General features: G+C 38.3%; 1 protein-coding gene across 1 annotated transcript in view; it reads right to left on the reverse strand.

Moving 5' to 3' along the window:
• LOC126187863 (DNA polymerase epsilon catalytic subunit 1) overlaps nt 1-13,897 on the reverse strand; it is a 332,843-nt gene that overhangs the window by 60,552 nt on the left and 258,394 nt on the right. Inside the window, exons 30-31 of the mRNA XM_049929181.1 lie at nt 8,721-8,849; nt 2,344-2,460 (exon numbers count right to left, since the gene is read on the reverse strand). Of these exons, the coding sequence (XP_049785138.1) occupies nt 2,344-2,460; nt 8,721-8,849 (246 nt within the window). The remainder of the gene's footprint in view (nt 1-2,343; nt 2,461-8,720; nt 8,850-13,897) is intronic.

A 13,897-nucleotide genomic window follows, 5' to 3' on the forward strand; every position in this document is an offset into this window, starting at 1 on the left:
AAAACAACATGCTGTGTTCTGTTTGCTAAAAACTCTTCAATCAAGCTACACAGCTGGTCTGATATTCTGTAGTCTCTTACTTTGTTTATCAGGCAACAGTGCAGAACTGTATCAAACATCTTTCGAAAGTCAAGGAAAATGGCATCTACCTGGGAGCCTGTATCTAATATTTTCTGTGACTCCTCTTCCAGTCACTGTCGCTCAAGTGACATCTCCGAAGTAGCATGTGGAAACACTAAAATTCATGTGATGCCTCTTTTAGCCACACCAAAAATGTTCAAGTCACTCTAACTATGTGATGCCACTAACCCCCCCCCCCTCCCCACACACACACAAATTAGCATCAGAAGCAGATCAAACAGCTGCCATCTTCTGAAGCTATTTCCATATTTGGTGTTTTTCGAATTTATGCCTGGTATTACAAAAGTTACACAGCTTTAAAGACCTCTTCAAAACACATTGACCTTGACACAGTGGTTAATTTATGTGGTGTATAAGATGTTTTTAATGTATGATGCATGGGTATAATGTGTGCAAGTAAGTAAGTATTATTGATTGATTAGTGAAAGGAGGTTTACAGTTGCACAGCAACTTGCTTAATTCTTCAAATGTTGATACTTAATGCAATGGTGATAGTAAATTCGTAACTCCAAAATTTGGTACAGAATAACTTTAACAGTTCATCGTATTTAATTGATGTGTGGTGTAAGGGTGAAAATATTAGCTTTCAAATGAGTCTTCAGGGCACTGTAAATAACACCCAACACATCACACAAGAACAATGAAACTGTAGTTTTGTGGATATATTAGAAATGTCGGAGAGGTGAAAAGTAATCGCCAGATGTCATATATCAAAGTGTCACTTGTATTTTCACTCAAGCAAGTACTGAATCTCTAATTTTTTTTAAAAAAAAACCGGCTCAATACGCAGATCGACAGTTATTTTTGTTATCAAAAAGTTGTTCGAGGACGGATTTTTGTTTCAAGTGCTTCTTAATTTCTAAGTGTCTTTGATGCTCCGGAGTTACTTCTACGTAAAATCCTTTTCCACATTAAAAGCTGTTACACTTTCTCTCCTTCTTACTGTAGTCTAAGATCAATTCTAATGCCATAACTTGAATGATAACACCAATGTCTGTTCGTATAATCTCAGATGACGCCATATTGAAAGCCATAGAACTAGAATTTTTGACAGTAGTGTGCTGAAACAGTGAAACAGCAGCACACAGTGCCAATGCTGTACCAGCTATCATGTGACTTACTTTGGCATAATTTCTATTACTTGTGGAAACACATCTTTATAAGACTTAACTGGCACCATATTCCTGTAAGCTTCAGATTCTTAAAAAATAGAGCTGTTGCCAATTACGGGGGAGGGCACAGGCCACAGCCACCCTGCTGAGACACAGGAGCCAATCTGGTCTTTTTTGGTGACAGTGGTTTTGTATTCTAGCTCAGTTCCAACTGCCTGAAAGGTGGTTCTCACACTATTCCTATGTCTCCATGAGGAAGAACAACCATTTAAAACTGCCACAGTTTTTAATGATTGCTGCTATTCTGAGTAAATTATCAACTCCTTGCAAAACAGTGGGAGCCGAAAATGTTTCTAGATTTTGCTTCCTCAATATGTCATAGTTGGTGTCGAAAAAGATGGCAGTCAACTTTAGGCTCATTCTCTGCACTTGACATAATGCATTCCCCAACAGCCAATGAGTAATCAGTACTGTTCTGGGCAACAATGTGATACAGTCCAGGCCTCGACATGCGCAAACCGCCACTGTTCACGAATTGGACTGTAGGAATCATTCTCACATGAAGTTTCTTTTCTCACGGAAATTTAATTAAAGTTTTAAATCATGACTGAATTTTCAATATTGACAGGGAAATTATGGGTGCACCAGTAGGCTCATTATTATTAAAGAGCCTTGAATTTGTTATCTGATTGTTTATTAATTCATACTCAGCTTTCTCTTTCTTTGCAGCGCAATTCTGTCTTTTACTTCATTACTTTTTTCCTCAACTTAATATTCCTTGGAGACAAATAAAGATATGAGCACATACAAAAACATTGCACCTACTAAGAGGTGCTAAAATTGACAAAAAAAAAAATTCTTTTGTTCTGCAACAAAAAGTACCAAACAACGCAGGTAGTGACTGCTCAACTTATCTGAAATTTTCTTCTCTGTTTTATACAATAGCATGTATTTGAAATATTCTATCTATGTTGGAAGTCATACTTTAAATACTGTATCCAGACTGCTTTTGGATAAATAGATATTAAGAAGAGATTTGTTTGGTACTTCACAGTAGTGTGTCTCCTTGTGGTCAGTATGCTACTGATACCTGCATATGTTGATACACAGCACTGATGTAGCCAGCTATCACTGCGCTAACGTTCTCTCGACACCCTCCAATGTTTGGCAGGAACTCCAGCAAATTCCAGTTCATAACAATAGTTGGCTGCAGAAAATATGTAAATATTATGAACAAGAAGTTGTGAATATGTTATTCATGATTAGTGAAGCAGCAAATAATAATGAGTGCCATAGGGAAGAAAATCTGCAACAGTGTCTCATCAAATTTTTCTGAAAGCAATTAAACTCAAAATACATCCAATTGTAAAATTACGTTAAAATGCATTGTTCTTTTTGAAGAAATTAGAGGAGAAACTAAAGACATTGATGTAACATTGAGAGACACATTACAAAATTACACCTTAGACTTAAAATTTATCATTTTTCAGTTGTTTCAAGTAATATAGGCTATGGCTTCCAGATAAATACATAATATTTGTATCTGCAAGAAGAAGAATGACTTTCAAAGAAAAAGGAGGAAGAGAAGAGCACTTGAAAAATTTACGTTTTGTGCTAAGATAATGTAAGGGCGTGTGGGCATGCACGATCTCCGATTCTCTCGCACATGCACTCCCACACCCACACCCACACACACACACACAGAGAGAGAGAGAGAGAGAGAGAGAGAGAGAGAGAGAGAGGAGGGGGGGAGGGGGGAGGAGCTGGCAGGATAAGGCACAATAACCAAATGATGATAACAGCACATACTGCTCAGTTACAGTTACCTAGATGAGGAAAAAGTTATATATAACACAGTCTTAAGCAATGCCGGTCATAATATTTAATGAGAATCTGCATGAATAACACTAGGAAGACATGGACGACAAGAAAGTTTTTTTATAGTGCCTTTTACGGTTTTCACTTATGTGAGACAAGAGGAACATAAATGCTAACAATTTTAACTGTTTTTTAATAGTGGGTCTCAATGTATTTTCTCGTAAGTTGAGTGCTTGGACAAAATACTAAAGCAAGAACATTATTTGCACAATCATCATAGTTTTCTTACAAAAACTAAATATTTCCCATTGTTACTGCGTGATTGCAGCAATAACACCTTTTGTAAATTCAAATTACCTGCAATCAACAATGAAGTCACTGTTTTATATGGCATAGAAAAAACTTTCATCTGCCTCAGGAATTTAAGTAAAAGAGATAACTGAGAAGCAATGAAAAGGACTTTAGTAAAAGAAATTTTATCTGGACTGTGCTGTCTTCAGGGGAGTTGGAATGCCGGAAAATGGAAAAAATTCACATTTTCAGTTTTTAACCTTATAACTTAATTTGAAATTTTCTGCTTAAAATGGTGCAAAATTTGTTAAGAAATTCCAATTGGAAGTATTTTTATTTAATTTTTCAAAATTACATGTGCGCCCAGCAAAGTTACCCATCTTGTGATTTGTACACATTTAAATCTTCGCATTTCCGAAAACATTACATATAGAAGGCTGTGGATTTCACTCTTCAGTTGTAGAATCTTTGATCCTTCCATAGGTACCATTGTTTTTACGACTAGCTGTGTTTATTGTTCAGTTTTTGATCTGTGAGTGTTTGTTTTGAGCCTCGAGTTTAGTTTGTCGCTCATTTGGAGTTTGTTATCTGTCTTGTTTTGACTTTCAGTGGTGAGTGCGTAGTTTCTACGATGCCTAGGAGTGCATCATTATTTAAAAAGCGAAAGTTTCGCGGTAATAGATTTACAAATAACGTTTGTTCAAGTGATTCTGCTTCAGCACCTGTTGATGCTGGTGAAAGTTCTGACGTTTGTACAGCTGAGATGTGTGAAGGAGACACGCCCACCAGTGCATCAAAAAAGAAGTTATCAAACTGTGCAAGTGAAATTACAGATGAAGCTTCTAATGAACAATATGTTTTAGTCGACTTTCCTGTTTTTACTGAGTTTATGAAGAAATGTTTGTGTTGTAATCTTTGTGGAGGTTCTTTTGATATGAACATAACAAAATCTATAGGACTTTCCTGCAAAATTGCTATAGTTTGTGCCAGTTGTGAAAATGAGACCTGTTTTTGGAGCTCTAAAACATGCAGTAGCAATTTGTTTGAGAGTAATATCAGGCTAATGTATGCAATGAGAGCAATTGGTAAAGGACATACTGCTGCTCAAACATTTTGTGCCATAATGAATCTTCCACCTCCACCTGCTAAAATTGACAATTACACTGAAGTGATAGGAGATGCTGTTCAGTCTGTAGCAGATTTATCAATGAAAGCTGCTGCCAGTGAAGCAAAATATATAAATGAAGGAAACCCAGATATCCCTGTTGCTTTTGATGGAACCTGGCAGAAAAGGGGTCACACATCCAAAAATGCTGTTGCTACTGTTACTAGTGTGGACAGCGGTAAAGTTTTGGACTATGAAGTGCTCACTAAACATTGTTACCATTGTGCATCTGGTAAGATAGAAGCAGCTCACATATGTAGCAAGAATTATGAAGGTACGAGTGGAGGCATGGAGGCTGCCGCTGCTGTGAAAATGTTTAGCAGATCAGAAAAAGAACGGGGAGTATTTTACACAAAATTCCTTGGAGATGGGGACTCCAAGGCATACAAAAGTGTTACAGAATCCATGCCATATGTCAATAAGACAATAACTAAACTAGAATGTGTCGGTCATGTTCAGAAACGAATGGGCACTCGTCTAAGGAAACTGAAACAGAATCTGAAGGACAAAATTTTGTCAGATGGTAAAACCATTAGAGGTCGCCTGTCAGATAAAATTATAAATGAATTACAACAATACTATGGTATGGCAATAAGAAATAATGCAAATAATTTGCAGGAAATGAGACAAGCTGTATGGGCCACATATTTACATCGATCATCAACTGATGATAATCCTCAACATTTTGCTTGTCCAGATGGTCCTCAGTCATGGTGCAATTATAGAAAATCTCAAGCTACTGGGGATCCTTATCACCATAAAAATTATATTCCATTGGCTGTTATGGAAGTAATTAAACCAATATATAGAGACTTGGGGCATCCTGATCTTCTGCGAAAATGTCTTCATGGTTGTACCCAGAATCAAAACGAGTCGTTCAACAACCTCATTTGGACTCGTGTACCTAAGAATGTATTTGTTGGGATAAAAACATTGAAATGGGGAGTCAGTGATGCTGTTATTTCATTCAATGATGGTCATATGGGTAGGCTAAAGGTCATGGCAAGGCTCGGCATTGCTCCTGGTATCAACACCATCAGAGGTCTTCAGCTTCTGGACAGCGTGCGAGTAAGGAAGGCTCAGTATGCAGCTGAATTTAATACAAAAAAAGCAAGGGCAGCAAGGAGAAGAAAGCTTCTAGGTGAAGAAGAAGAACTAGAAGATGACCCTGATTACTCTGCTGGACACTTTTGATAATAGAATAAAAGGTATTTGTGAATTTTCATAATAAATTACTTTAATCGCATTTTCTGGCATTTGACATTTTTAGTGTTACATGTACCTTTATCTCATAAACCACTCAACCAACAACATTCAAATTTTCAGAAATGCTGCAAAACAGTTCAAAGAGGCCACTGAACTAGAATCATGACAAGAACTGGCTTATTCTCTGAACTAGGGAAGTTTATGTTATACTTTTTCCAATAAAAAATGGCTTAATGGTAAAAAATTCATAAATACTATACCAACAAAAAGAAAACATTGGTTCTAGTTCAGTGGGCTCACAATATATGCTGAAAACCTCTGCCAGAATTTCAAAGTTCTGAAGATAATAGTTCCAAAGAAAAAGGTACACAAAGTTAGCAAATTTAACATTGGCGAGATAGGGCATTCCAACTCCCCTTCAGTGACTTCAAGTTAATTATGTGCTTCAATATTACAATGTAATTTTTAAGAGTATTCTCATTTTATTCTCTGGATATGTCTGAATTAAAGCAGAATACAAAAACAATAAAATGTCCTTTCTTTATGCACTTAAACCATAAGCATGAACATTGAATATTAATAGTTAGGATTTGTATAGTGATAAACATTGGCACAATTGCTACTACACATGGGGAAAAAACTCAACATGCAGGTACTAAATATAACCACCACTTTCCAATAAGTTTCAGAGCATTATACCGTATTTACTCGAATCTAAGCCGCACTCAAATTTAAGCCGCACCTGAAAAATTAGACTCGAAATGAAGGGAAAAAAAAAAAATTTCCAGAATCTGAGTCACACCTGAAATTTGAGACTCGAAATTCAAGGGGAGAGAAGAGTTGTGGGCCATCTCCAAATCGAAACAAAGTTGGTCTATTGTAGTATGAGACACAATTTAGGCCGAATGAATGACGATACAGCTACAGTAGTTTGGTTCGAGTCGTAAGCTTAGCAGTTAAGGTTTACCAGGTAGCCATTGCTATGCGTCAGGCGCTCCGTCCGTATTTATACGGGTACCCACCCTTTTTCAGGTGCTTCGTCTGGTTTGAATTGATTGCTTATTTTTCGTTGATCTGATAAGCGCCGTTTTCTGTGTTATAGGTGTTTACGTTGCTCTAAGCTGAAAATGCATTACTGTACTGTGTCATGCATTGTTTGTTGCATTCTGATAGTGCGTGTTTAGGGCCTGTCGCCGCTCGCGGCATGGCTTGCTTCTGTGCGCGATACCGCCGCTTACAATTAAAAAAATAGAAAAAAAAAGAGAGGAATCGTCTCATTAGCGAAACAATGGCAAGAGACTGCTATTTATTGTTACTTACACTACTGCTTTCTTTGGTAATGATCAACAAGAACCAAATAATAGACTGCGTATGATAGATGATGTTCTGAACGAAAGTTTAGCGAAAATTTTTCTTCGTTTGAAAATCTTTGCAGGCGCCTCTTTAGTTCATTACATTCTGCACAGAAATTAGAGTCATCTTAGATTTAAAAATCTAGTTAATTGCCGTGCTTCATTTCTGACTGTGTCACTGTTAGGCATAAGAATAATACGAATGTAAACTTGACATGATATGTATATTCTTCCGCGTTTGCTGTTGTCTCACTCTAGTTTCGTAGTATATTAGGCAGACAGGATTTAAATGAGATAGCAGCAAACACGAAACAATACATGGCAAAATGTTTATATTCGTATTATTCTTATGGTGAAGAGAATATTGCACGTGATTCACAATTCATAAAAGTTCCTATTAGCAACCATCTCTTCTCACAGGTAGAAAAAAATTCAGAACGTAGAGTTGGCCATATTGACAAACATCCCAAACAGTCTTGCCAGTCGGATTTTCGTAGTACATTGAAATGCTGCTACATTCGAAGATGAACAATACGGAACTTGTATTTACTTCGTTGGATAAGGTATGAAAATGCAGTGGTCGAAACTCGGGGCGGAGGAAAAAAGCTCGTCTTCCACCTTTTTTTTTTAAGTTATTTACTAACGCAGAGGTTTTGGTGCCAGTATTTATCTTTGTGGCTACAAAGCATGCCTGTGTAGTGCTACATATATTCGATGGCAGAAGTTAGTTGTGGCAGCACCCACCAACATTTTTCAGAACTTCCGCTTGCTTTGCACTCGATTCTAAGCCGCATGCAGTTTTTTGGATTACAAAAACCAGAAAAAAAGTGCGGCTTAGATTCGAGTAAATACGGTAGCTCTATTTTTGATGCAACAGTTCATTCAGGGCCATACAATTAGTGTACACGGGACAAGTGTTACCAGTGTCTAATGGAGAATCACCAAAACACTTCGAGATGATTGCCGTAACTGCTTAACATTTGTATTTCATTCATTTATGTCATTTAATAAGTATTTGAAAGTGTGTTTGACTCTGTCAATGTGATGCTCTAAATTGTGGATGAGGGAGAGAAAACAAAAATGGTAATTGTCGTTGGTGTTTGACACTTGAGAGACATAACAATTCACCTGTCAGCAAGTGCTTACACACTTGAAATGGCCTACTTTCCCACTCATTGTTCTTGGATCAAAAATGTCAGATGACTTTGGAATACTGAGTAAAACGGTTATCAGGATAGTATGTACAATAGCATTTGAGCAATAGATGATAACATACAAATGTGTGGGGATAAAGAAATGAACTTAAATTTGTTTATAGCAGCAAAGATTTCTCAAACTATGTAGAAAAAGTGGTCTACAGTTGGGTAAGAAAGCTGGGAAAGGAGATTTTCTGTCACTGCCTAAGCAAAATTCATTTTCTAGTTAAATGTCTGGTTTTATTATTTGACAGCTGTTTTGTTGGGTGTTCATGAATATATGTAAAAGTTATAAAACTAAACAAAATGAAAATAAATAGAAATAATGGAAATTAGCTGCTGTTATGGAATACTACTTAAAATAATGGAAAAGTATCTTTCAATATGAAATAAGAAATTTTTGTTACGTAAATAATGGATATGAGATGGGCAAACTCACTTCATCATCCTCAGCATCATCATTCTGGCTGACCATATTGTTAACATCATCCTTTTCTGCTAAATTTGCTCCATCACCAGCACCAGCCAGCCCTTCTGGTAATTTACCCTGCACACCAGCATGATTTGCCTGCAAAACAAGATTTACTAACGAATTACAGTGGAACCCACAATACGCTGTTGCAGAATTTTTTTTTTTAAAAAAAAGGTACATGAAAACACACTGTGAAATCAACCAATTTAAGAGTTAAGAGAGAACCCATGACTAGTTTCATTGATACCCCATTGTTGTAATGGCATCTAGTGCTTAATCCCCTACAACCATCTCAACCAGCAGCCTTATCCCAGCTATCCCAATGAAAGTACGACTTCAACAACAATTCCCACAAATGCAGCCAGGATAGCCTGTTTTAATCCATGCTCCAAGCCTATGGGAGTGCCACAAGTTTATGTTATGAACTGGTTTCACGCCAACATGATGCCACGTATCTTTGCAACTACATAAAAGCTACCAAAGCTTTTCTTGATATTCACATCAACTGTCACAATTTCCACCATCTTCAACTGTCCATAAGCCTTAACTGGCAGTCGCACAGGAGATGTTAAGAGACACTGCATACTCACTGGCTAAATTTGTAACACATTATGGACAATGCTCTGGCTCATAATAGCACTCAAAACACAACTGATGACACATGCATGCTTATTTTCGTATTTAAACATGTCAGACTGCCCAGAGCGAACTTGTTCGAGAACAAACCTTCAGGTCTACGAATGAAAATTAAAATCCTCCACTGGAACATTTACTCAGTGTCATTTAACAGAGAAAGCAAACCTGCTCCTTGCAATGCATAATGTTCATCCATAAATTATGGCTATCAGAGAAATGGACAGGTCTAATATCCAGATTAGTTTCTCCAGATATAAAATAATTCGAGGAGACCAGATTGGTGAAAGGGGGAAAATGCCAGCTATGAAACTAAAGTATGCCAGCAATTAATGATATTGCACCCCTTACATATAAAACTAGCAGTTGGCAGAGCCATGCAAATGAAACTGTGACAAATCTAACTTTGAATGTTATTCCACATGTGCAAAGGAGGAAACAACCAAAGTTGACTGTATCTTGCTGGAATGTATGGTGTATGATTGGTTCATGACTGTGTTGAAGAAAGCAGCTTCTGTAACTGTTCAAAGAAAACATATTTACAACCCCTGCAATAAGCAGACAATAATTTGCCAGAAAGTAGAATTCTCGCAGCCTACTCCTTTTAAGATCAGTATTAATACAATTTGGAGAGCAGCCTGTTAGATGAAATGAACTGAAAATACCGATGTGTCAATGCCAGGGTCAAGTGACCCTTGAAACAATGCAAATGTGAGACTTACAAGTCGTTCTGTCCCTCGACAATACACGGTGCTAACAAGATGGACACATGGTGGAAAGTTTAGAAGTATTAAATATGCTCACAACAGTGGATATACAGAAACAGACTGGACAAAAGATTTTAAAGACACAATATGACTACCATTGGTTAACCCTCAAACAATTTAATTTGGGCTCATAGAGAAGGATCACTTCATACGCAACCTCATTACAATGGAAGTAATTAGTTAATTACATACCAGTAAATGGCCGACATGAACCCCCCCCCCCCTTCCATCCACATGTGTGTGTGCACTCACACACAACATAATGTTTATTGTGAATATGATCAATGAATAAGAAACGAACTAATTACGAGTAACTAACCAAGAGGGCTTCAACTGACGACGAAGAAAACATCTACAACCGCCTGCAGAATGACAACATTTGACCACCAACATTTGCCATCAGTGACATTGCTGTACAGGACTTCTGATAGTCTGGGAATATTATAGACTTTACATAAAAATTGTAGAATTTTGCACTTAATCATGGCTAACACTTGATTTAAGAATCATGAAAGAAGGTCGTATACGTGAAAGAGGCCTGGAGACACTGGAAGGTTTCAGACAGGTTATATAATGGTAAGACAGAGATTCAGGAAACAGGTTTTAAATTGTAAGACATTTCCAGGGGCTGATGTGGACTCTGACCACAATTTACTGGTTATGAACTGTAGATTAAAATTGAAGAAACTGCAAAAAGGCAGGAATTTAAGGAGATGGGGCCTGGATGAACTAAAAGAACCAGAGTTCGTAGAGAGTTTCAGGGATAGCATTAGGGAACGATTGATCAGAGGAAAGAAACACAGTAGAAGAAAATGGGTAACTTTGAGAGATGAAATAGTGGAAGTAGTAAAGGATCACGTAGGTAAAAAGACGAGGGCTAGTAGAAATTCTTGGGTAACAGAAGAGATATAGAATTTAATTATGAAAGGAGAAAATATAAAAATGCAGTTAATGAAGCAGGCAAAAAGGAATACAAATGTCTCAAAAATGAGATCAGCAGTAAGTGCAAAATGGTTAAGCAAGGATGGCTAGAGAAAATGTAAGGATGTAGAGGCGTATATCACTAGGGGTAAGATAGACACTGTCTACAGGAAAGTTAAAGAGACCTTTGGAGAAAAGAGAACCACCTGTGAGAATATCAAGAGCTCAGATGGAAAACCAGTCCTAAGCAAAGAAGGTAAGGAGAAAGATGGAAGGAGTATATAGAGGGCCTTTGCAAGGGCGATGTATTTGAGGGCAATATTATGGAAATGGAAGAGGACATAGATGAAATGGGAGATATGATACTGCGTGAAGAATTTGAGAGAGCATTGAAGGACCTAAGTCAAAAGAAGGCCCCGGGAGTAGACAACATCCTGTTAGAACTACTGATAGCCTTGGGAGAGACAGCCATGACAAAACTCTACCATTTGGTGAGCAAGATGTATGAGTCAGGCGAAACAGCCTCAGCCTACAAGAAGAATATAACAACCCCAATCATAAAGAAAGCAGGTGTTTACAGTTGTGAAAATTACCAAACTACCAGTTTAATAAGTCATGGCTGCAAAATACTAACACGAATTCTTTACAGACAAATGGAAAAACTGGTAGAAGCCGACCTCAGGGAAGATCAGTTTGGATTCCGTAGAAATGTTGGGGCATGCAAGACAATAGTGACCCTACGATTTATCTTAGAGGGCAGATTAAAGAAAGGCAAACCTACATTTCTAGCATTTGTAACATAGAGAAAGCTTTTGACAATGTTGACTGGTGTACTCCTTTTCAAATTCTGAAGGTAACAGCGGTAAAATACGGGGAGCGAAAGGCTATTTGTAATTTGTATAGAAACCAGATGGCACTTATAAGAGTCGAGGGGCACGAAAGGGAAGGAGTGGTTACGGGAGTGAGACAGGGTTGTAGCCTATCCCCAAAGTTATTCATCTGTATATTAAGCAAGCATTAAAGGAAACAAACGAAACATTTGGAGTAGGAATCCATGGAGAAGAAATAAAAACTTTGAGGTTTGCTGATGACATTGTAATTCTGTCAGAGACAGCAAAGAATTCGAAGAACAGTTGTACGGAATAGATGGTGCTTGAAAGGAGGATATATGATGAACATCAACAAAAGCAAAACGAGGATAATGGAATGCAGTGCTGAGGGAATTAGATTAGCAAATGTGACACTTAAAGTAGTAGGTCAATTTTGTTATTTGGGGAGCAAAATAACTGATGATGGTCGAAGTAGAGAGGATATAAAATGTAGACTAGTGATGGCAAGGAAATCATTTCTGAAAAAGAGAAATTTGTTAACATCGAGCATAGATTTAAGTGTCAGGAAGTCTTTTCTGAAAGCATTTGTATGGAGTACAGCCATGTATGGAAGAGAAACATGGACGATAAATAGTTTAGTCAAGAAGAGAATAGACGCTTTCGAAATGTGGTGCTATAGAAGAATGCTCAAGATTAGATGGGTAGATCATGTAACTAATGAGGAGGTACCGAGTAGAATTGGGGAGGAGAGGAATTTGTGGCACAACCTGACTAAAAGAAGAGATCGGTTGGTAGGGCATGTTCTGGGGCATTAAGGGATCACCAATTTAGTATTGGAGGGCAGCAAGTAGGGTAAAATTCGTAGAGAGAGACCAAGAGATGAATACACTAAGCAGATTCAGAAGGACGTCGGTTGCAGTAAATACTTGCACAGGTTAGAGTAGCATGGAGAGCTGCATCAAACCAGTCTCTGGACTGAATACCGCAACAACAACATCAAAATTTTATTCTAAAATTTCTTTTCAAATGCCTTCCAACCAAGGTACCAGCTTGAGTTCTTGCAACGTCTATGAGAACTGTAGCATTTGCATCATGCCAAATTTCCAGTGCTAGGCTGAGTAAACCAGCATCCCATCACCACGGTGCTGAATAACAAGCCCCATACATTTGTGGGCAGCTAGTAGGATGTGTGAGAAGGGGATCAAATGATTGTTACGGGCTGCAACCTTGGGAGCAGAGTGCAGTCCTGTCACTCTCTTGTACTTCAACTTCCAAATTGGGTAGGCGGCTTCCTGCCATTTGCCTCCGATTCTGTTCTCCTCGATCGGCTGCCAGCAAGCTCAAACGTGAGCCAACTGCTCTGCATTTCCTATTACTATGTACAGCTATCATCCAGAATGGCAGATGCCCTCACCGTCCATCCTGAATGAGTCCTTATGTAAGCCATAATTTCAGAGTATAGTCAAAATTCAGTTTATTTCTCTCTTTCATTTCAAACCTCCTTTCCGAAGGACTCTCTCTACCATTCTCAATCAAGCCATTACTTCTCGTGCCTGTACAGATTGGCGTCAGAAGTCAGGATCCCCCTCCATTTGGTTTCAAGGGAGGTGCAAAATTTTGGTTCACGTTCAATGCTGTGTGGCCAGTGATACAATGTTGCCTCGACGTGGGCTGTGTGTTGCAGTGTGCCGGTGCACTGCCGGGAGTGTGCTGCGTCTGTACATTCCACTGATACAGTGGGCCAAAGTATAGCCTACAGCTTGTTGCCTGCCATACAGCAGTACTAAGGAGTCACACCATGAATACCCTGGACATTTAGGGAAGCAGAAAACTGTCCATATGTGCACTGTGTTCGAGCTGGCACTGCTTGGGGCTCATTTGACTGTTGCAGATGGCCAGAGCTGCATCAACACTGAGCCTGGGCATCACTGCTAAGCCGTCCCATCCATGTGGTGTGCAAATCATGCAGTGTGTCTAAGCTGCTCCTGCGAAC

This window comes from Schistocerca cancellata, chromosome 5 (assembly GCF_023864275.1).
Source record: "Schistocerca cancellata isolate TAMUIC-IGC-003103 chromosome 5, iqSchCanc2.1, whole genome shotgun sequence".
In the NCBI taxonomy this organism is placed as follows: Eukaryota; Metazoa; Arthropoda; class Insecta; order Orthoptera; family Acrididae; genus Schistocerca; species Schistocerca cancellata.